This window comes from Candoia aspera, chromosome 7, assembly GCF_035149785.1.
Source record: "Candoia aspera isolate rCanAsp1 chromosome 7, rCanAsp1.hap2, whole genome shotgun sequence".
In the NCBI taxonomy this organism is placed as follows: Eukaryota; Metazoa; Chordata; class Lepidosauria; order Squamata; family Boidae; genus Candoia; species Candoia aspera.
The window spans coordinates 38,724,063-38,748,929 of NC_086159.1; the positions used below are offsets into that span (position 1 = coordinate 38,724,063).

General features: G+C 37.0%; 1 protein-coding gene across 2 annotated transcripts in view; it reads right to left on the reverse strand.

Annotated features, from left to right (window-relative positions):
- Nucleotides 1-407: 407 nt before the first annotated feature.
- The window catches only part of TMTC3 (transmembrane O-mannosyltransferase targeting cadherins 3), a 31,768-nt gene continuing 7,308 nt past the window's right edge, over nt 408-24,867 (reverse strand). For both annotated transcript variants that reach the window (XM_063308957.1, XM_063308958.1), the window contains 13 exons: nt 23,465-23,678; nt 22,696-22,914; nt 21,531-21,630; nt 20,768-20,883; nt 19,298-19,470; nt 16,445-16,697; nt 12,791-12,939; nt 9,201-9,321; nt 7,872-7,983; nt 6,251-6,354; nt 5,632-5,801; nt 5,242-5,468; nt 408-3,922 (listed from right to left, as the gene is read on the reverse strand). In XM_063308957.1, the coding sequence (XP_063165027.1) occupies nt 3,105-3,922; nt 5,242-5,468; nt 5,632-5,801; nt 6,251-6,354; nt 7,872-7,983; nt 9,201-9,321; nt 12,791-12,939; nt 16,445-16,697; nt 19,298-19,470; nt 20,768-20,883; nt 21,531-21,630; nt 22,696-22,914; nt 23,465-23,653 (2,751 nt within the window). In that variant the 5' untranslated portion in view covers nt 23,654-23,678 and the 3' untranslated portion in view covers nt 408-3,104. The remainder of the gene's footprint in view (nt 3,923-5,241; nt 5,469-5,631; nt 5,802-6,250; nt 6,355-7,871; nt 7,984-9,200; nt 9,322-12,790; nt 12,940-16,444; nt 16,698-19,297; nt 19,471-20,767; nt 20,884-21,530; nt 21,631-22,695; nt 22,915-23,464; nt 23,679-24,867) is intronic.

Consider the following 24,867-nt stretch of genomic DNA (forward strand, 5'->3'; position numbering starts at 1 on the left):
GAGGCTTTTGCAGGATTTCTATGATATACAGCTGTTTCCTACTGATTTACTCTTCATTTTGAATAAAGCTTAGATGACTAATATTATTTCACTAGCAAGCTACTGAGAAGGAGAATTGCTATACTGAAGTTATCTTGTAAAAGAATTTGATGATTCAGAAATGTGAAATACTGTCTGGACAAACATTCCTAGTAGCAGAACAGTGCAAACTAAGCTCTTTCATTAGGCAATTTGCCTATATTTGCCTACATTTCCTAGTAATATTTTTTGAGGGTACTGCTTAATTTTACCATACATTCATTTTATGGTATTATTATATGTTTTCCCCCCGTCTTTTTTAAAATATAGTTTGATAAGTGTGCGTGCTAACAAGTTGTCAACTAGAAAACAGCATTCTCACACAGAAATTATGCACATACCAAGCCACTGTTTATTATTTTACTGACATTCCAATTTATATTTAAACATATACAGTTATCTCAAGACTGGGTAGCAATCCACATGCACAGTAAGGTTTTCCTTCCCCCATACAGTCTCCTCTGCACATCCCTCCCCCCAGAACAGAATCTGTGGAATAACATGGGATGAAGCCAAGGGGCTGCAACAAGGCAGAGAAACTGGATGACGTTCAGAGTGTTGTCTATGGGTGATGTCATGTTGTCTATGAATGAAACCAAGACATCAGTCAAGATGACATAGTGAGACATCAACACTGGACTGGCACAACTTTCACAATCCACCTCAGTGAGATGCTTTGTTATCAGGGAAAGTGCTGATTTTGCCAGCCCTCCCCTTATATTTAAGCATCTATCAGTATGTGCATAAAAGTGCTTTGTACTAGAACCCAAATGCATATTTTGGTTAGCCTGTGTGGCCCCCTCCCATTCATTATTTTAATAAAAAATCTGAAAACTTTGTCATGTAGAAACTACTAGGATTTCCTGAGCTTGTGACACATCTTTTTTTAAAGTAACAATTCTGATTGTTTTGTAGTTCATACTAACCACAACCTATGCTGAAAAGAAAGAGAAAAAAATAATAAAGGATTCAGTAAGTTTGCTCATGTAAACATTTCAACATCCATGGATTTAACATGTTTGAAAAAATGATAGTAAAATAAACACTAAAACACTTTTAGGCAATCCAGTGATATATTGAGGGAGAATATAAAGCCACAGATATATGTAAAAATGATGAATTCAAGTTTCACATAAGAGTTTTAGTTAACTCATCCTAACAAAGCTGTTAGTGGAAATAATAGGAAATTCGGCAAAACAAGTATTTAATTTCTGCAATAAAAAATGGAAGATTCATGTCTGGAATTAAACCAGAAACTTTCAAGCTGAAAACAAAATCTATGTGAGGATTTAAAGCAACAACTAATCTTTGTGTAAGTTATATGTATGATTGTCACATGACAACCTGTTATGTATAACATGACTGGGGGGAGCACACCTCCAGCTACTAGCCTGCTGAGGCATTAAGATCTAAAGAAAAGATCCTTCAGGGGGTGCACTTGCTTTCAGAGACCTATTTATCTCAAAGAGAAGTCTTTCTTTGCATTTGTTCTATGTTATGGAATTCAGTCCCTGCAACTTCCATTTGTGAAAAGTTCCTGTTCCTTATTAGCAGCCAAAGGACATTTCTTCCACCATATCTTATTTTCACTTTGATTCTATGCCTGTTTGCTTTCTCCAGCAGGAACACAAGAAGCTGTCTTATACCATGTCAGGTCATTGCTCTACCTAGTGCAGTAGTGTATATCATAATTGGCAGGGATTTTACAGGGTTCTTTTGCAGATGTACCTTAAGATGCCAAGGACTGATTGTAGGACTTTCAAAATGTCAAACATATGCTTCCCCTGTTGGAAAGGATTTTATTTGAGATGTATCCTACCTTTTGCCAAGGAGCTGAAGCACTCCCTCCTCTTTTCAACCTTAATCTCCATAGAAGTCACCTGAGCAGTTGGTAGCTGGTATTATGTGATTTAAGTCTAAGTTTTTCCAAAATAAAACACCATCACCATGATTGCAAAAACAACAGCAATGGTTTGCCATTCTTTATAATGCATTATCACAGGAAGGCAATTTAATCAGTGAGAAGCTTAAAAAGATGCCTGGTATAAATTATGAGATGTTGCTTATCTATTATTCAACCAAAAAGAGGTAAAAAACTCACCACCTTAGAAATGATCCCATAGGTTTTACATTAAGTCATTTCTTTAAAAAGAATGGATGACAGTTCAGAAACAGTTAAATTTTTCCTATATTAGAAGCATCACAGGATAGTGCTGGGAAAAAAAAAATCATGTAACAGGACAAAGCTTCTTAACAGGTATACCTTTTGAGGAGTATTCCTCCTTGTTCCCATGATATGGAAAATCACTGTACCTTTAGAGTGAGTTATCGAAGTTTGGGGGAAAAAATCAAGTGCATGCATGCACATACAGAAATACAAGTGGTATTTGCTAATTAATTCTTAATGGATTCTGGAACATTAATACTTACAGGGAAGCAGGGGCACAAAATGTGAATGTGCCACATAACCTGTACTTAGAAAAAAATGATTTGATGTGTAAACTGAAACAATAGTCACCCAAATTAGTTTGGGATCTTAAAATACTCAGACCAATGATTTTCTCTAGTAAAATCAGTCTGGTGACCAACATACCTGAGGCTCCCTTTAACATTTGCCTTTCAGCATTTCAACTGTTCTTTGAGAACAGAAACAACTGAACGTAGTTGGTTGCAAGTAATTTGCAGCCAGGCCCTAACATATTTACTTTCAAGCAAGGAGTTTAGTGGGATCTGTTTCCGGGGTAATAAGCTATTCTTCTAACCAGCAATATTAGAATATAACTTCCATTGCTGGAAAAGTCCTTGTGTGTCAGTTATGTGCAACTCCTTAACCAAGCATACTTGATTAAAAGCCATGGCTTTTCTAACTCTTCATTGCGTAACTTCTCCAATTTTGGATAACATTGTGGTATCAACATTCTTTCCAAATTTAAAAGCACCTTGTGGTCACTTTGAAAACACATGCAATGCACATGTACAGTCCTCAAAAGAGATGTCAACAGCCCATACTGTGGTGCTTCAAGGAATTATTCACCATTTAATATACGTTCAATCTCTTCCAGTCTTTTCAGTGCAGCAACTCTTTTTTTCTCAATCTCTTTTATTTCTTTTGTTGATTTCTTTTTTGTCTCTTTATCTGTGGAATTTTTATTTCCATGCTTTTTGGGCTTCACCTGCTCTTTGCTGCCATTAGTGTTTGTGGTCTGAGGGTTTTTCTGCTCATTTTTTACCTCTTTCAAGTTTTCAAACCGAGTTTTTTTTTCTTCCAGAGCTGCTACTTTTTCTGCATGAGTCACAGTTGCATCCCCTGGTCTGAGGGAAGCAATCTTACTTCGGACAATGCTTAAATGACGTTGGATGTATTCCTCATGCGGGGCTAAGGCCAGTGTTTCCACTAAGCATTTTTCCGCCTTTAATAAGTCTCGCTCTTCAAAGTAAACCACACAGAGGTTGTGTTTCCCTTGCACATTGTTGGGATCCATTTTTAGAATTTTCTCAAAACATTCTTTCGCTCCCTGTATATCTTTCTTTTGGTTCATCAAAATGTCTCCCTTCAAAATCAAACCTTTGGTATGATCTGGGTAGTACCTCAGCAGCTCCTCCAGCACTGGTAAAGCTTTCAGCTCTTTTGCAGTCTGAGAATAAAGCAATGCCAAATTAAACAACGCACTGCGGAAACCCGGGAGTAGATTTATGGCTTTTTTCATCCATATCTCAGCTTCATCATCTTTTTTATCATCCATCGCAAGCATACCTAAGTTAAAATAGCCATTTGCATCTTGAGATTCTTCTTTTATATAACTCAGAAGCCTTTTTTTAGCTTCAGGCCTAAGACTGGCCTCACCTAAAGCAAAGAAAGAACATTAATACAAACTATCCCACAGCTGTGCAAGTAGGACATTATGAACAAAGTCTTCACTACGTATGCTTTTAGATTTAGATTCATGATAGTATAATTTTACATTTTGATAGATCTTTCTTATAGTCTGACAGAGCTAGGGGAAGCATATTACATACCCACTTTTTTCTCACAACATCTATTATCACAGTAATTTTTTTCCCCAGCTGAAGTAAATGGACCTGGAAGCCCAAAATACCCATATAACTCTTGGGATTTCAACTGATTAATGTCATTGCTTTGAATGGAAAATATCAACTGATCCTTTCAAATACTGAAAAATATTTGGATGGGGCCCAGAAGAACTGTCCCACTGCTTCTATCCCAAAGCCTTTTATTTTAAGTTATTGCAATTTCCTGTTTAAAATCTTGTTTTTACCCCCACTTTGGAATAGCTAATATTACAGTGATGAGTTTGCAACTGAATGAATAAAAACTTATTTATAGAGATGAAATAATTCATTAGAGTTATATCCTACTGTTCCTCCAGAGCTCAAATGAAATACATACTATTCCCTCCTCCCTACTTTTCCCTGGAACAGCAACGCTGTGGGATAAGTTTTGCTGACAGACAGTGACTTTCCATGGCGAATGTGGTCTTGAAGCTGGATCTCCTAGGTACCAGTACAACACCTTAACCACTGCACCAAAAATCACATTAAATCAACACAGAACAGCTCTGAAGACATAACTCACAATGCAAGGACACTGTCTGTGTCTAATTTTAAGGGGTCCTTTTCTTATGAGCTAGACTCTGACCTAAGGGGGGAAAATATTAATATGAAGGAATTCAGTTCTGCAAATGTCTTCTTCAAAGCCAACACCTCAGAGAATCCATCTTGAACAGAGAATATTTAACTTGCTTGTAAATTGTGTTCCTGAGATTAAGGATTGGGTTCTGGATATATGTGACTTACCGTTTTTGAAGAGGCAACCTTATCTATTCATTAAAAAAATAATACAGTATGTTTCTCTATGGCATTTTGAAATGTTAGACAGTCATTAATTATTATTTTTTTCCTAAGGAAGATTTAGAAATTGGTTTAACATTTGTTTAATATGTGATGTATATCAATAGTTCTGTTCTTTTTTTGTTTGTTTGTTTTGCTTTTGCAGTTTTCCATTCATTTTTTCCCATGTATTGCTTTCCTGGTTTTTCTTTTCTTTTTTATATCTTTTCCCTATAAAACCTGTTAATAAATACATGATAATAAACTGTAATACATTTTTTAAAAACCTTGCTCAAAAGTTCTAAGTATACATACCAGATTCTTGCATCAGTAGTGCAGAATTGAACAAGGCTAGTTTGTGACTAGGATTCAGTTCTAATGCCTGGTTGAAGTTCTTCAGAGCTTCCGATGGATCTTTCAGTTCAATGTAAACAATTGCCAAGTTATACCACAGGTCTGCATTGCTTCGATCCAAGTCAAGAGCCCTAAGGTAAGCTTCTTTAGCCTGCAGAGGTTTATTCATCTTTAGAAGCAATTCACCCCTGTTGAGAACCAAAACTTTAAATTATGTGGCTTCCATCCACTCCATTTTCTTGCCATTAAAACAGCGTTCCTATTTTAGGCAATAGAGCTGCCAGCTTAGTTCTGAGCTCCCTACTCATATTTTACATTTCATTATGAATATAAGAAAAGATTATACAATACCTGCTAATGTATGCTTGTTTGAAATCTGGCCTCATGCTAATGGCTTGACGATACAATTGGTCTGCTTCTTCAAGACGAGACTCGTTTGCCCGAATCAGGTTTGCGAGGTTTATATAAACGTTCAGATGGTTAGGAGCGACTCGTGCAGCGTATTTTTTACCTGGAATAATCTGACAGCAGAAGAAACTGTATTAGACCTGGAAGAGCATCAACCCTAAATTTACCAGAACTATAACACAATGAAAGTTGTAATAGTTTAAAAGGCTGTGGTTTTAAAATTAAATGCCTAAATTGCAATTATTTTAAACTAAGTACCAGTTTCATTTGAATTAAGAATGCACCTTTCTAATGCAGAAGTAGGCTGAGATACAACTGCAGACAATCAATAACCTACTATACATTTTTATATTTTAAAAGGATTTTAAATATTATGATTATTATGAAAATCCAGCCAAAAAAAAAAGAAAAAAAAATGGACTAGATTGACTGCAATTGCTAAAATTTCCAACAACTTCATGTTAAATTTTTAAAAAAGTCTCCCTATGCCCCCAACATCTTCTGCTTAAAAAGATATTCCAAGTCCAACGAAAGTTCCCAAATAATAGTGTATTCCGCTTACCTGTGGCATCAGTGATTTTGCAACTAAATAGGATTCTTCCGCTTCTCTGGTTCTGTTTAAATTTTTGTAAGTTCTTCCTACATTCATATGGGCACCAATATCATCTTCAAATTGCAAGATAAAAAAAGACACTTCAGTACTTCCTTTCCTTCTAAAATTCCAGCCTCAGTCATGACAATTTTAAACTGGAATCAAATAACATTAAACCCTCCCCCCTCCCCTTCTTTCTATCCAAAGTGTGACCAATATGATATATCTGATATGATTTTGTTAAACTAATCTCAGGTGATAATGAACACAAAACCACAAGCATTTTGCAATGTCTCAAGTATAGAACTTAAGGTAAATATTATTTTGAATATTTTTTTAAATTGTACCCACTGTAGAAAAGAAATATTTATCTTTCCTTGGACTACTTGACTATTTAATTCAGAGGCAGGCAAAGGATGCTTTTAAGCTACTGCTGAATTACATCAGCCTAGGCCAGAATGGCAAAGTTAAGGAATTACAATCTGGCTTCAGTTGGAGGGATATACATTGCCTCCCACTTCTGACAAGCAGAGGCTACTTTGATTGACAAGTAGAACAGTTTCTAGAACACGGGTGGCTGGGGAATTCTGGGAGGTGAAGTCCACACATCTTAAAGTTGACAAGGTTGAGAAACACTGTCCTAGAGTCTTACGCAAAGATCTTTCCTGTAAACTATTACATGATTCTTTTAAATGGCATTATTAGGGATTGAACATGGAACTTTCTGCACGTAAAACATGTGCTCTGCCCCCAGGTTACAGTGCTTTCCCTTAATAAAATTAGCCATGATATATTAATGTGCAATTTAATAGAGGCTAGATGGAACAGGAAATTTCTTTCAACAGCTTTTAAAAACATTACATTTAAGGACTCAGGACACAAGCAAACTTTCCATACTCATATAAATTCATAAAATTATATATGTTTGTAAGATTTCACAGTAATATTTATTTCATTTACACAATTTATATATTACCCCAATGAATCAACCCTGAGTAGTTAACAGGAAAATATAGAATAACACTTCATAGTAAAACTCAATACCCTCGGAACAAAATAACATAGCTAATGGGGTCACCCTGTAACATCAGCTCAGATCAAATTCCTGCTTAAAAAGGACCTTCTGGAATGCCAAGACCAATGGGGACAGCAAGTTCCACAATGCTGGAGCAACCAAAAAGAATGCCTATTCTTCTGGTCCATGGTCCTTTCACCTCTTGCAATGACAAGAACTTATGCAAACCCTCCCTCAACGATCTTACAGGTAGGGCAGAACAACTGGTTAAAGTGGTCCCTAATGCAGCCCAGGGTACCAAACACAAAATAGGTATTATCCTGTAAAGGCAGATATAACCTCCTATACCAGTTGTGATTGCTGAGTTGTCTTCAAAGGCAGCCTCGGAGGGAGCACTGCAGTGGTAAAACGCATGGGGATAAACATATGAATTATTAAGGCTTTCTGGTCCATGTTAGGGTAGCTGATACACCAGCTAATGCTGGGCAAAGGCTTTCCTGGTCATGGGGACAGTATTATGCAAAGACAGAGTTCTCATACCATTGCCTTTCACTCTGGCTAGTGTTTACAACTCACCTGGCTGCACTTGGGTGGCTTGTATGAAGAATCTCAATGCTCTTTCAAAGTTCTTTTCATTTTCTAAAGCATGACCCACATTATTCCAGAGTTTGGCATTGTTCTTATTTACCTGAACACAGAAAATACATATAAAGCATATCAAAGACAAACAAGTGCTATGTAAAATGAATAAAACATTTATCAAAGCATAATCTATTGATGTGGAATGTTTAGGGATGCATGCACAAAGATCTAGCCTATGCATGGACTAAGGGAATGCATAAAAGCTTTATGGGCACACCAGCACTCTTATTGAGGCTGAACTCATTTCTTTAGAATTTAAAATACAAAAATGAAATTTAGACTTATGATAAATTATAGTAAATTGCTTAATTTCTCAGGACAGACTTCCCTAGCCTGGGGCCTTCCAGATGCATGGATGTCAACTCCCAGAATTCTGGCAGTTATAGTTTGAATCACTGGAGAGCACCTGGACTGGGGAAGGATACTATAAAAGGTTGAGATGGTTTGCCAGGGGGATCAGGACAAAAGGTAAATTTGATTTTCAGTAAGTTAATATGATTACTGTCTAGTAGCACATTTAATGATTTCTCACTTCCATCACACTAAAAATTACAATTGGGCAACAAGTTTTAGAAATCTCTCAGTATTACATTCAAAGCTTTAGTTGGACACATGTTGTCTTAGGACCTGTTTCAATAGTAAAATGTTCCTGATTTTTCATCTACAGGTAGCCCTCACTTAATTACAGCAATTGGGACTGGTAATTCCGTCTCTAAGCAATGCGGTTGTTAAGTGAAACATCACGTGACTGCACCCAACTTATATCAGTTCTACTGCAGCCGTTAAGTGAATCCCTCGCAGTTGTTAAGTGCCATGTCACATGACTGTGGTTGTGACCTTCTGCTGGCTTCCCCATTGACTTTGTTTATCAGAAGCCGGCTGTGAGGGTTACAAATGGTGATCACATGACCACAGGATGCTGCAACTGCTGTAACTGTGTGCCGGTTGCGAGGTGCCCGAACTGTAATCATGTGAGTGTAGAGATGCTGTGACCACTGTAAATTCGAGGACCAACTGTAAATCTACTTTTTCAGCGCTGTCGTAAGTTCAAATGCTTGCTGAATGAGGCAGTTGTTAATGAGGACTACCTATATTTATCAATTTCCAGTATCCCTCCTAGAATATCTGTTCCTAGAGAGGATGGGACCGCTATGATAACTGAAGTATCACAGGCTGTCAACACTGAACTACTTTTTTTCTGATATAAATCCTTCAAGAATGCATTATTGTCAGAAATAAGAGTTTAGAGTAACAATACTGTACCTTTAAAGCAGACATAAACAATGTATATTCTGATTCCCAATCCCAGTTCCTCTGCAGTGTTTTTAAGGCATGAATGAACAAAACCAAAGACAAACAAATCCAAGATAGCTTTCTCAGTGTACTAGTAAATAAAAATGAAGAAAGATGTGGTTAATGTAATTCCTGAATTCCCAGGCTAACATAGATAGTATCTTTCCCCAACAAGGGCATTTAATCCATACAAGCCCAGTTTATTTTCTTTACAATTCTGGATCCCATGCAACATTAACCATATTTTCACAATTAGCTGCTCAAGGAAACAGAAAAGATGCTGACAGGGGAAAAAGTGCTAAGGCATTTTTGCTAAATGCAATGTCATTTTGCATTTAGCACTTTATTAGAAATAAATGATAATAAGCATTCAAGGAGACAAGTGTTGATGGAACGTTTTCTTAATCTAATGCAATGCTTCTCTACTCCTAGGATTGAAAATCAAACCTATTTAGAAGAAAGTTGCTTCTGCTGTCAGTATTACAGCTGACTATATTTGTCATCCAATCCACCGAGTGTGTTCTTAGCATGTTTGAAGCATTAACTGAGGAGCGTGTTGAGTCTCATTTGTAGCTAAATGTTGCTATTCTTGCAAAATAGAATTTCAATTATTTGGAATCTAGATTTCACTGCCAAAATGAAGAAATACAGTTGCCCATATGTAACAAATGAGACTCAACATGTGAAACTATGGAACAAATATATACCTTATTTATAATAGGAAAGCAATTACAACATTCATTCCTGCTGTGCTGCTGTGCTGACATAAAAGGTGATTTGGAGAATAACACCAAGAAGCCAAATCCAAGTTACTTTATTGTATGAAGCAAAAGGTATAACTTGGGGTTAGATAACCTATTCTGGAAAGCATTACTTTCAGGAGGATGATTTACCATGTTCATACCAATGTCAATGATGAAATCATGATGTGCAGAGTATTCATGCAAAATATAAAATGGGAAAAAAAATGTATAGTTTGTCAGACATTTTAAAGCTGATGAAAATTACAAAGACAAGACTAAATTGGTGATATTTATGCACTGCTTCACACCTGATACCACAGATTTCAAAAATTTCAAAATAGTCTTATTTAATACATGACCAGTCACTGAATAATAATTAAGAAAACGTTATATAGAACTATGTGACAGCATCACTTTTCCAGAAATATTTAAGGCATGTCTTCCTCATGTATCCAATTCACTATTTTATTTGTTCTCATTCTTAAGAAGAAAGCAATGCAAAATAAAACATTTGTTTCTTTGACAGAAAAATCAGTGAGGCTAATTACTAGGATTAGGATGGTTAAAGTGCAATTAGTAAGCTGAACAAATATCTTCACACCAAATATATTTTATTAGGAAAGTACTCTGGCTGTTTTAAGACAGATCTGAGAGTAAAGCTGGTTATCCAACATAGAGAGCAGGGTCAACCCTCAAGAGAGTTGTGTGGGCATGCGAGCAGATATCAACTTTCTGTTCAGGTTTCATGATTTGTGTCAGTGGAAGAATACCATCTATATGTGCATTAGGCTGGCAATGTTGACTGACATACAGTAACTGGGAAAATCTTCTAGGACAATGTGCAGGCCGAAGTTGGGATAGGTGAAATCTTGCTTGGTTAGTTACTTGAAAAGAAATCTGAGAAAAGCTGGGCATTTTTTATAGCTTGTGGTGAACAACATCCTTTTTGCCTCAAGTTCAAGAGCATAGTTACTGTCTTACTCGCTTTGCTCGCTTATCCCATTCTTATTACTTACTTTGAGGAAAGGAAATAAATGGCGACAGACACTGGCTCTGGCAGAATTTGTTTTGTATCCCAGGTTGGGCTTGAAACTACAGCCCCACAATTCCCAGCATAAATAATGCAACTGAATTTACTGGCTTGTTTTTGGAAAAGAGGATCTGCCAAGAACTCTGATTATTCATCATTACCTGCATCCTTTTTCTGTCTACAAAAGGAAATGCAGATGTGTTCAAGTGAATGTTCACAAAAGCTCAACTTATTTTGAGGGAAACAGTAAGATGCTTGTACATTTCTAAATATATCCCCCAAAATGACTGTCTCCAAGACTTTTGGATTTGAGAACAACCAACTACTCCAATTTGCTCTATAGTCTGCTTTTCATTTTTTTGCAGGAGCAGCTAGGCTGCTGGTGTGTAGTATTTGAGATTTTCAACACATCTGGGGCACATCCATATATTAAAGATATTATTCTAAAATAATAATTTAAATCAGGATTTCTTAACCTTCACAACTTTAAGATGTGTGGATTTCAATTCCCAGAATTCCCCAGCCAGCATGCTGAGTTGAAGTCCACACATCTTAAAGTTGCCATGGTTGAGAAACTCTGAGCCAAATTCTCATGGATTTGCTATTTCTCTCCAACTCCTGTTCCAATTTTCCTGTCTAGTCATAACAAATGATGGCCACTTCCCCTCCAAATGAGAATCAAAAATCTACTTTAAGCCCTGTCTCTGAGTTTAGTTTGGATGGTTAATATAACCATAATTTGCTGAACTACAACTACAGTTTATATTATACAGGAAACTGAGGGGGGGGGGAGGAGGAACTATTTTATTTTAGAAACACATCTGAGTTGACAGATCTCACATGCTAGCAGCAAAGATGTGAAAAGGGCAGGGTTTGATAGTAATTAATTTAACACAAAACAATGACAGCTATTAAGAATGAATTATCCTTTCAGAAAAAAAAGATTTAAGACAATCTTTTTTGAAGTTACAAAGTTAAATTTTATCTTTGAAAAGGCTTCTCTGCTTTGCCTTGCCTGTTCTAATACATGTATTGCATTATTTTTAATTCAGAAAAGTAGGGAACTCCATTTGTAACATTAAAAAAAGCAAAAGCAAACCATGTGAAGTTTCAGAAATAGAGAACTGCAATTGCTCAAGTACCAAAACATTTAAAAAAACCCTTAATTTCTCTCTCAGGTACCATGGATCATTAAAACAAGCAGATATAGTAGTAACAGGAACTAAAGGAAAGAGAAAATCATTCAAGGAAACTTAGAAAATCCCTTTCACTTACATTCAAATTTAAGAGATGCCCTCAGGTTATTTTAAAATATTTACAGTATAAGATAAAGAGATTAATGCCATGACTGAATTGATGAAACCTAAAATAAGAGACTAACCATTTGGAAGAGTTTTGCAAATCATTGTTTCAAGAAACATGTACTTCTAAAATAATCTTGTAGGGTGTTTTGTTTAAAAGCTAAATTCTTGAACACTTGGGGACACTTCAGTTCTAATTAGTTTTTTTTTACTTTATTTTATCTAAATAGTTTTTTATTTAATTGTTAAAACACTAATGACAATTTTAAAAAGTGAAACAGTTTTTAAGATACATTTTTCCCAACTGGTTCCATATGATACTGATTACATGTGAAAAGGAAATTCCTACATTTTGCTGATTATGATAATGGAAAAGATAAAAGTAAATAAAGGTATGAAGCCACTCAGACAGCTCTGCCATGCAGGCAAATTCACATTTAGTTCCCATTCTTCCCCCCTTCCCCCAAATAGTAATTCTTAACCTACCTGTTACTTGACAGCTTTTTCCACCCATGGGCAACTAGCATGCAGAATCCCATGCTGGGAACATATAACACTCGTTCTGCTACTACGAAGCCAACAGGGAAAAAAAGGTTTGATGCTGGGATGAATGGCAACACTATTAAACAAAGTGCCTAAAAAAAGCAAAAGAAAAAAAAAAAACACTAGCTAGTAACCCAAAGTAGAAAAATACTTAATCATTATGCAGAACTACAGCATACATGTCTGTGAAAGAGACATTGATTTTATTTTAATTTATATCCCTATTTATTTCCTCTGGAGTTCTGATGGAACTGATAAGGTATTATCCTAGCAACAATTCAAAGGCAAACTACTTCTTAAAGATAGACAAAGTTTATCACTTTATAAACCATATAATCATAGCTAATTAAATCAAGATACATATATTAAGCTTTTCACCTATGCATATAATTAATCTGTTATGCATGACCACTGAATCTAACCAAACAGAGCAAACCTTTTCTTGAACTGGATAACTATGGTTAAAAGCTTTGAAATAAGCCAATGAAAAGTATATTGGCTTATCTGCAAGTTGTGAAAGGAACAAGACTTGTAAATAATAGAAATCAAAAGCACTTATAACAGTTCAAAGATTTGTCCCATTGTCTTCACTGGATGTGCTCTTAGGTCTGATTCAGTCTAGAGCCAGCATCTCCCACTGCACACGCAAGCAACAGGGCTAGCTAGCTCTGTTGTAATCATAGCTCTTTGTAAGGTGTCTGCCTCACTCTGCTTAAAGGCAGGCGGTACTGTACATTCTATATAAGAATTTTTATACTGCTCTGTGAGAAAGCAATCAATGCTATAGCAGCATACAGTATGTGCAAATTTATTAGACTCTGATGCTCAGATATGTGATACTCAGTACGGTCATTTATTTATTTAGCATATTTTTATCACCACCCATCTCCTTCATACGGGGGACTCTGGGCGGTTCACAATAAAACAGTTTAAAATTCAATAAAATAATAAATAATATCATTCATCCATCAATATCAATATCAATATCAATAAATAAATATAAAATGTAATGAGATCCAAGTAATGGCAGATCTAATACCACCCAAAGGGGGACAAGACCGGCCTCCGCAGGACTAGGGAACTAACCAACCCCAAGAATGGCTCTTCCTCTCCCCAGTCCAAGCATGGTGACAAAACCAGGTCTTCAATCATTTCCTGAAGTCCAAAAGAGAGGAAGCTAGCCTCACTTTCCGGGGGAAGGGTGTTCCAAAGGGCGGAAGCTGTTGCAGAGTAGGCCCGCCTCCTGGACCCCACCAGATGGAATTCTCTTGCAGACGGGATCCGCAGCATGCCCTCTCTGCATGAGCAGGTGGGACGGGTTGATGTAACGGGGATGAGACAGTCCCTTACATAACCTGGACCCATGCCATGTAGGGCTTTAAAGGTAATAACCAACATTACATGACATACCTATATTACACTAGGTAACATCTCCCAATGTACAACACAATCAATTGTAATGTCCAAGGCACCTTCACCTATGACTCAGAACGATTTTATGTTCTGCCTCCTTAAGTAACTCAGGTTTTCAGTTGATTTGTATAATTTAGATAAAGAACAATTCACAAGCTTGCCCCTGTACCAAGAACTGCAAATCAGGTTTTCCAGGATAAGGAGTGAACTACCTGTTTTCTCTTCATAGTAAAATATGCAGCCCATATCTTTGGATGAATTGTCACATTTTTTTGAGCACATCTAGACTACTCCCTTAGCAAAAAGTGAAGGCTATTTATCCATAATCCTGCTGAGTCATTATTAATTCAACAATCAATGAGTAAAAAAATAGAATGCCGATAACCTTTAGGAAATGAAATTAAACAGTATGCGAGTGTCTAGATAACAATCAGGATGTGACAAGCAACATTGGCTAAACGTGTAAGAGAAAGGTTCACGGAAATCCATTCCCAATGCAGGCAACGTTAATACTTAACTTTTGGTAGTACATCCCAAATCAAGCCTTCTTTTTTTGGTGCAGAATTCAGTTTCTAATAAATTTTAAGGCATTCACATACCCTTAAATGAAATCTGCTGAAGAACTGATGGCACGGAATAGATAGGATTTTCTAATGACATCCTAATGTCCTTGTAATGCTGACTGCATGTAGCCCATTCAACCGTTTTATGTAACAATAACATTACTTGGGCTTCACTACAACTGTGACCAACATAAAAGAGTGACCTATAAACCAGATAAAAGAAAAAGCCCTAGGTTCAAACTGCTGGGTATGTCTGTTAAGAGGCATGAATTACCCCAGGGGCTCCCCTCAATATTTAATTGTATTTGCATTCCTTCATTGCTTCTAGAGCAGCAATAGTTGTTACTTCCAGCATTTTTGCTCATGGCAGATTCCAATTCATTCATAGGAAAAGTATCGGGGAGGGGTTGGGTTCAGGGAGTCTTTTAATGCAGAATCTGTTCCCAGTAATATTGCTATGTTGTTATAACCTGATAAAAAAGTCCTGCTGCCATTAAAGCCCACATTGTATGAATATATTACAAGAGCCTGATAAGCACAGAGGAGCGAAATCTGCAGCTACAAAGTTACATTGTGAAGCAGATGCTCCAAGAAATATTTTTAAAAATTGGGCAAAGAAATAGAAAATGCAATTCATTCTTGATAAACCCAATGTTCCTCACAATTTTGACTACCGATATACAACATACCAGCTTGATGAATGCCGACAATGTTTTCCTGAGTGCTGAACTAATGCAACTTAAGGTGTTGCGACATTCAAGGACACAAAGCAATGAGGGGATGCAGTGGAAACAATGGTTAAAAAAAACCCATACATACAGAAAATAGTTACTGAAATGTACATGCGTACAGAGACATACTGTACAACAGAACATGCAACAGAACTTAGTCTAATTCAACCAAATCTGGTGATAAATGGGATCCCTATTTTCATATATGCAGCAAAATCCACTTAGCAAACCTCCCACCACTTACACTGAACTGGGACAAAAACAGTTGCCGGAAGAAAAAAAATCAGGCCTAAAGAACATGTGCTGGAGGCAGAAGAATCCAGTTCAGTATATATTTAAATCTATCTACCTATCTACCTACCTACCTGCAAGTAACACAAAAGGCTCCAGTCACTCACTGCTTGCAAAAGGCACCAATTCTGGGCTAGATCTAATGTAGTTTAAGTACAGCTACTTATACTAGCAAAGCTGTTGAAATGGGAGGGCTCATATGCATTAAAGGAATAAGTCAAGTAATTACAATTCCTTCCCATGGCTCCTGAGAAGTATATGTGCAAGACCATTCACAAATGCTATAATTGTACCTCCCTGCTTTAAACACTTTCAGGAATCATATTAATGCATCTTCATTTTCTAGCATCCAAGGTACTAGAAGCTGCACATCTCTATATACAAATGCCAGACATGTCCAGTTCATTTGGAAGCCTGGAAAAATGCTTCCTTATAAACTTAGTACTTTCATTTGCAGCACAGCATGCAGGTAAGTGACAGAAATACAGAGGAGGGAAAGGAGAACAGGACCGAATATCCCGAAAATAATCAGGATAATTTTTCCCATGTAAGATGAGATAGCTTTCGTTCGTAAATTGCTGCGGCAAGATGTGACTTACCATTAATACAGTCTTGGAGGAGTCCCCAGGATATCGGAGACTGAAGACCACCAAAGTGCCCAAAACACAGAAGAAGGCGATTGTGGCAATATTCCTTATATCTAGCACAGATTCTACCAATGGGATGGTGCCCATTGTCCAGTCACAACACAATTCAGAAGGATTTAGAAGCAGCCAGGCATTTACTGGAAGAAGGTAATTGAAAGTCAGCTGCCTCACAGGAGATGGACTTACAGAAGCTGGGTTATCAAACCTAAAATGAAAGAGTTCAGTTGAGATGCATCCTTTTGACATGACATAAAACAGGAGACTTATCTTAAATCTCTGAGTTAGATCTAGAATTGAGTGAAATAGTATTCTGTGAAATGGGTAACCTAAAGACAGAAATTGGAGGAAAAATGATGATTTTTTTCCAATTCCGTTTTCCTTTCCCGACAGAAATCTAAATGCTGAAGGTGGAAGGCTTATTCAAAACAGCATGAAAAGTGGGACAGTAGCAACGGTGAAAATTGCTGCCCCAACCTAACTGGATTCTTGTGATCTCTGCCAAGGGAAGGAGTCCTTCCATTCATGAAGGGTCAAGCCACAGTTAGAATTCCTGAAAAGCTGCCTTGGCTATTTACTAAAACAAGGGGGAGGGGGGACAATTCATGCACTGCCATAATTTAACAGATACAAGCTATGGCCCAAAGCAAACAAATTAAATTAACAAATCTATGTTGGCCAGTTTAAACTGGGTTAGGCAATTTCTTAAAAGGTAGTGCAAGCAGAACTTTACTGAGTTAAAGGTTCACTTATCATGTATAAGTCCTGAAGAGATTGGGGGACCAGGATGCCCAGTAGATTGCTTTGCTGCTACAGACTTGATAAACTGCTGAGATCACCAAGGGAGTTCTATTGTATGTACCTAGGACTGCGGAGTGCTATCCTACAGTCATGCCTGAAATATTTCATGAGAAGCATGTTGAAATGCTCTCTTCCCCCAAGCCTTCTTTACATAAATGTTGGATGAACATTTATGTAAAGCAAATGCTTTTTTTCCTGCTTTTTTCACTCATTCCTTCTTACTGTAAATGGCTTTTAAATTTATTTTTATTGTACAATTTATATGTTGTATAAATTGCTTTGGGATGCTTTTACATAGTAAATAGTATAAAATATATTAAATAATAACCACCATCAGTGGACTACAGGGTATACTGAAGTCCATCAAAAAATTATGCAAAAAAGCACTGGTACTCAGGGCAGAGATAGAAATTAATTCAATAGCCAACAACCACTTGGCTTCAAAGCCAGCAAGTGTAGATCAAAGAATCCACTGAAAAATGGGAAAGGGACCAGAGTATAAATTACTATGGGTATAAAAAGGAGTAGTAGTCATGTTGACAGAGAACTTCCAATTGTTTAATACAATTTCAGCCTAGTTTGCAGTAGAGATTCTTACATAACCACAGCATGTCATGGGTCTGAGAACTTCTGCTGAGTTCAAATCTGGCAGCCGAAATTAAGCTGTGTAAATCTGAGGGCTGGAGATCTATGGTTGAATCCTGGATCAGGAAATATGACAGAAGAAGGCAGTATGCATGCGCCCTATCTTTTGCAGTTGAGCAAACCTGGGGCCAGCATGCACACTCACCTTCTATCCACTTTCAGTCCCTATACTGACAGGGGAATCCCTGAATAGGCTTACATGTTTGTTCAAACAATGAAGAATGTGACATATAAAAGTGTACATTAAGGAAATATGTAAACTGTAGCTCAGGTAAATCTGTACCATATACTTTCTAATATAGGTAGCCCTCGTTTACCAACTGCCTTGTGCAGTGACCGTTCAAAGTTATGATGGTGCTGAAAAAATAACTGCAGCCAAGGTGCACGTTTACAACCTTTGCAGCATCTCTCTCTCTCAGACCAATGTTCACAAATAGTCAGTTAGTACATTGTCCAGTGCCTGACACATTTTTTTTCTTTTTTCCCTCCCTTTGCGGAGCAGAGAGATTGCCTAAACAAGTGATCTCTTTAGGCAATCTGTCCTGTGCCTATTCCATATTTTTTCTCCTCCCCTCTCTTTGCAGAGCACAGAGATTAGAAAGGAAGGGATTACAAGAGAGTAAGCAGGCATACAAGGAGAATACACATTGAAAGGAATGCACTAGTGCCTGCCGTTTTTCTTCTACCATATTAGCTTATTAATAAATAAGCATTATTGAAATGTCTTAACTAGGGTGGCCATCATGGCTTGCATATCACTCCGGAACGCCCCATTGGCATGTCCAGGATTTCCTGAATGGGTGGGACCAAGAGAAAGACTTCATGCACCTATTCTGCCTCTTAAATTATTTGAAATGAGTCCAAAAATCAGATGTATCCTACTGGCCACCTCTTCAGTAGGACAGATAGTATGGAAAGCAATCTCCAGGCTGAAAATGTTTGCTCAGTTCTGATGTTAACCAATCGTGAAGTAGCAATACCCCTTCTTGTACAGGCCAGACTGCATCAGGGAAAGCTTTAGGTCTGGAAAGTCTTGTCCCAAAACCCTCCCTTGCACGCACCATGAGTTGCTGCTTCCAGTCTGGTAGAAATATGAGTGTCAGTGGAAACCCTGAACACTGGACAGGAAGATTTGGTGAACTGCCTACCCATTGCAGGGGGGAAGTTCTTCATTTCTGATCTAAGCTACAACCAAAAAACCCACAACCTTTTAATGCATAAGTAATTGCAAACTATTTGTTGTAAGATAAAACACATATCCTGAATATGTTTGCTTTACACTGAAGCCAAGGAGTAGAAATACTTCTTCAAACAGAAGTATTGACCCACTTTCCCCAAGATCTTTCACTCAGTGGATTTTACCTTGTAAACACTGGTAACTGGGACTGAATAACTTGGACTCTGATCACAACAAGTAGTAGAGTACTGAACATCAGAACTATTAGTTTCAATAGCATTTGGAGCATACAGTAAGGAATGCTGCCTTTGCCTTGAATAATTTGTAACACTGTATCCCAAAGAACTGGCAAAGTATACTGGAAAAGGAAATAAAAACATACATAATATTCAGATGAATGTTCTGGCACCATTCATCACACAAGCAAACTTCTTCAACGTAATACAGTCCAAGTGTAATGGTCTACAACTCCCCAAATTCCCAACCAAGATAACAGTTAGCAATTCTAGAGATTTTATTTACCTGAAACTCACCAAATAGAAGAAAGACGCTTCAAACAGGATTCAAAACCCTTCTTGGCCCTTTTATTTCAATGGAAAATATTTAAACAAGCTTGTCTCATGATTAATGTGACCAAATGCTTAAGTTTTAGCCACTGATCATATTGAGTTCCACCATATATCAAAATATTTTTTTCTATTTAATAAGCTACTAATATTCTACTCACTTCCAATAAATTTAACATAAATCCAATGCTTAGTGCATTTTAAGTATCAATTAACACAGAAGTGGCCATATTTCTATACATGCTAGGATCCTTAGGCTCCCAAGCCATACTCTTCGCATCTCTGTCTTATAGGAAGTAATTCATGATAGCTCCTAGATTTAGAAGAGTACTAAAAACATGAGTCATTGTATTATGACAATTTAGGTGTACTACAGTCTACTCTGAGGTTTGCTTGTTCTCTGCTGATCATTTCTTCTTAACTGGTTTGGTTATCATGGAAAGGCCTCCAACTTAAAAATATTATTTCTATGATCTGATGTAGTTGTACCAGAAGCAACGGGGTACAGGGGAAACAATTTTAATAGATAAAAACTTAGAGGTGTGTGAATACCTTTACCAGTTTTCATTTGGTACTTTTAGCTTTGGACAAGAACTTATTGCACACGAGAGACATTGGTATCTTGCATTGGCATGTGCCTTTGAACTCATATACAGTACGATCTAGTCCAATGTTTTTCAAACTTGGCAACTTTAAGATGTGTAGACTGCAACTCCCAGAATTCCTCACCCAGCATGCTGGCTGGGTAATTCTGGGAGTTGAAGTCCACACATCTTAAAGCTGCCAAGTTTGAAAAAAAAATGATCTAGTCAGTCTGGAATACGTTCAAGCGTCCTCCTTTAGCACAGAGAGGTCCCAGATGATCTTTATGCTACTTTCAGTCCTATTCTGCAATAAAAAAGTTGGGACTAAACCATTCACCTAGATATATTCATTAAATGTAATAAAGTGTTCCTATGAACAGGGTGTGGTAACACCAACTTGAATAAATGTATCTAAAGGAAACCCTTCAAATCCCATAGCCAAATGTCTCCTGACATGTTCATATTATAATTTCAGGTTTGGAATTGAATCAGATACATTCCTTACCCCTTGAGCAATAAATACTTCATAGACACAACATATCCCCACCACTGTTACTCCTTGTTCTTTACATAATGTAGCAACAGCCACCAAAAACACTGTTGCTGCAATAGGAGTCCACACTGCAATGTAAGATACATAAATGGTTAGTCTTCATGAAACTGGGCAAAGGAACAATGTAATTTAAATGTCAGATATCAGCCTGAAAATATTTCTTCATTCTCTGCACACTGAATGTACACTATCTTGCCAGCTGGTTTGTTCAAGACTGACCACATTTTATGAATATTTAGAAGTACAATCTTATAGTGTAACAGCCATTTGTAGATGCCCTAAGGCAGAGTTCTCTAATCTGGTGCCATCCAGAGGCCATGCCACAACTTCCAAATCCCGTCACCTTTGCTCTTGTTCCCTTAAATTAGGGCTGGGTGACCTTTTTAGATGTGGGCATTCCTTAAGAATAATTTTATTGTGAGACATGTGGTGGCAGAGTTGACCCAAAGAGTGACTGATTCCAGTGCTAAGGGTGTGATTGGGACACAACTTCTCTCTCTGCCATCCCATTTGTCCTCACTTTAATATATTCTTTTCTTTTATCCAAGGAACAGGATGCAAGGAAGGGATCAGTAACTTCTACCAGAGGTCTGAACTGACTTGTTACACAGAGACTTGAAATCACAGAAACCACTGCAGCTTGCCCATCCAGGCTTTAAATAACCACACTGGGGTGGGGGGATGGGAGTTACTGACCACTCATTGTTTGTTTTACCTATGGTGTTTTCTGGCCCTCTGGATCTGGTATAGGACAAAAAAGCAGCTAGAAAAAAGATTGAGGAGAGAAGTTCTGCTCTGCCCACCACACCAGTTACCTAAATAAAAGATATAGCAGTGTAAATCATTTAAACAAAATGAGATAGAAGATTAAAATAATGGACAAAAATATACTACATATATTTGTCTTAGGGGCACTTGTTCTGAGCTTCCATTGTTTTGATGAAGTGTGCAAGGACAGAATTAGAGTGCCACCATGTGGCTAAACAAGGAGATGCCCATATTCTAATTAGTATTAAAAGTAAAGATGCTTTGGGGTCAAGCCCAACTCCTGGTGACTTACTGTACATTAACACACCCATGGAGTTTTCTTGGCAGTAGTACAGAAGTGGCTGCCCTTGCCTTCTTCCAGGGTGTTTTTTCAACTCCCAGCCTACATCCCTGGATTTCCCGGATGCTTCCCATCCAAGTACTAATCAGGGCTGACTTGCTTAGCTTTAACTTGCAGAGCTTAGGAAGAAAGCAAGCTACCATATGAGAAATACTTTATTTTTAGTCAGGAATAAGTTTTTTTGGGAAAAAATGTGCAATATCCCAAACAAATGTGACCTAGAATACACTTTTCTTTTTCGGTTGGGCAACATAAATGGATGGGTGAGAAAGAGAAGAGAGAGTGAGAAGTGACTGGACTATTCAGAAACCAAGAATGAAGGAGAATGTTGATTGCTTGGTGAATATATGCTCATAAAAATTTCTGTTGGTTTCAAAAGACCTGGTTAAATTTAAATATATGTATATTAACAGCCATTTTGCCAAGCTGAAGCACTGCCATGTTTGTATACACACACGACCTTGGAAAGTTCTTGAAACAGTTGCACACAGCCTTCAAGAGGACAAGCTGACTCAAAGCTTTAACAAAGGGCCAGTTTACTTCCTAACGCACACTTCAAATGCATTAACACAATCATGCGGTAGTCTGGAAAAGTCATGTAAAGGATAGGTTTAAAGCAGATGTATTTGAGAATAAAAATAAATCCCCTTATTTTAACATTTTCTTCCATCTCTTTAAATTGTTTTCTCCCTACCATCACCCTGCATTGTCTCCCCACACCATTTGAGAACTCTCCACAGTCCAAACTAGCAAGATTTTCAAATTTACTTACTGCTTCAGTATGTATTGGATGTACTGCAAATAGTAAAGATGCAACCAAACTGCTTTTGTTGTCTAAGAAAAGCTTACAGACTTTGAGGAAGATGATACAAACAACTGCATGAAAGATGACATTCAGAAAGTGGTAAGAAATAGCATTTAACTCGCTGAACAGGTAGTTCAAACGAAACGTGAAGACAGTGAGTGGTCGATATGACTTATGACTTCTCTCCTAAAAGACAAAACAAACAAACAAACAAAAACACCACATAGATGAAAAGGAATAAAAGTTATTGGTAAAATGGAAAACTCCTTGGCACATTGTTGGAGAATGCAGGACTTTCATTATATTTTCTTTATTCGGAAGGTCAAAATAACATCAACAGGAGATTTGGAAAATGTACCAATGTCCCCCTGAGCCTTGGGTGCACTCATGCCAATTCGGTCTGCTCAAAAACCTATCAAATCTTCTCCCTTCAAGTTGTCTGCATGTGCCAGAGACTACTCGCTCACTCCAATTTTTTCGGATATATGCTAAGGGTTTATAAGAACAGCAGAAAAGTACGTAGTCCTGAACTCCAGATACTCCCATATGAATTACATTAATTGTTCCTGCACTCTTTAGTATCTGGATGATCAAGATTTGTATCCTGGTCATTACAGATGTTATAAAATAAAATTAATTAATTGATTGCTGAAATGAAATTTTTGAGGTGCAAAGTAGGCCTACATATTGGTTCAATACTTCATAAAAGCTTTTAGTGTCCTGTAAATAGTATTACCTCAGACATGGGTGTTCCCCAGAAGTCATTCAGAAAGAGATTTTTAATTGGAGTTGAAGGATGCAAATCTTTATTGTCCAAAATGGCAGAAACATCATCAAAAACAAAGCCACAAAATAGACTGTTCCAGTAGCAAGCTGCCACTACTCCAAATATTAGTGCAAATTCCTTTGGGCTAAGGTAAGCCATCTTCTCCAGAACTCATACAAACTATCTGCAAAACAAATTTCAACTTGTTTTAAACATCTGCTTCCATCAAAATAAATATAGGCAGTGAAGAATAACTGAAAACCAGAAGATTGGTGCTTATCTCTATAAGTAAATAAAAGCTCTTTTCACAAAAAAGTTTGGACAAAGTCTAGCATAACTGCTCCATAATCAGAATCTATGAAATGATGGAACAGCAGGTATATATCCTAGCAATACTGCTTCATGCTTTCACCCACTTGCTTGTACACAAACCTCAAAAACTGTTAACATCTGGTATTTTCCTAATGACAGTTCTGAAAGAACAATTCAAAAACATGGATTAATTTATAACCACTTAGAAGAGAAACATCTATTCCAACAATACTCTGAGTGATACTTTGGGGGAAAAAAAAACAAAGCTACTTAAAGATAATACCTTATACAAGCCTACATAGAAACACTAAGATTCACTTCTGCAGAGATATGCATGGGATTGCATTGTTAGTTTCAGGAATTATAACATGTTAATTCCTACTCTTTCAATGAGAAAAAAAGGAAGCTCTGACTTCAGATCTGTTTAGCCTCAAGCAAAAGAAATCACATGTCATCTTTAGGGGCAAATCTCCCACTTTGAACAGAGATACTTTTCTTTGAATTGAGATGCCTTTTTCTCAAATATTAATTTCTGTTTTAAGAGTTAACAGTCGTAAAGTTAACTTTCTCCTTACCAGGCTGCTGGCCCATAGGTATGCATTAAAAATTGGTCAGGAATTTAGGCCATGTTGTCTGGTTTATCTCTGGGCACACAGATACATACCACATACTTCCTTTATACTAGAATAAATAGCAATGGGGAAAAGAGCAGCAGACACTTATAGGTAAATTTTTTAAATCAGGTATATTTACTTATGGGTGATCTGAAAATAACATACATAATTTGCACTGAAAATGTATCTATTTTGATATATATTTCATCCTGAAAGATATTGTATTAATCCACCAACATAATAATAATACTTTAATTTCTTAGATTGCTGTAGGTCTTACAGTACTTTTCAGCCAAGTACCACAGCATAACTATTTTTGTAAAGGTTACAGTTCCATATTAAACGGATTAAAAACTGGAAGCTGACTTATTCATAGCAATTAGAGAAACAAATAAGATTGTATATTATTGATGGGTTCTCTTCAGACTATATAAATCTTACACCTGT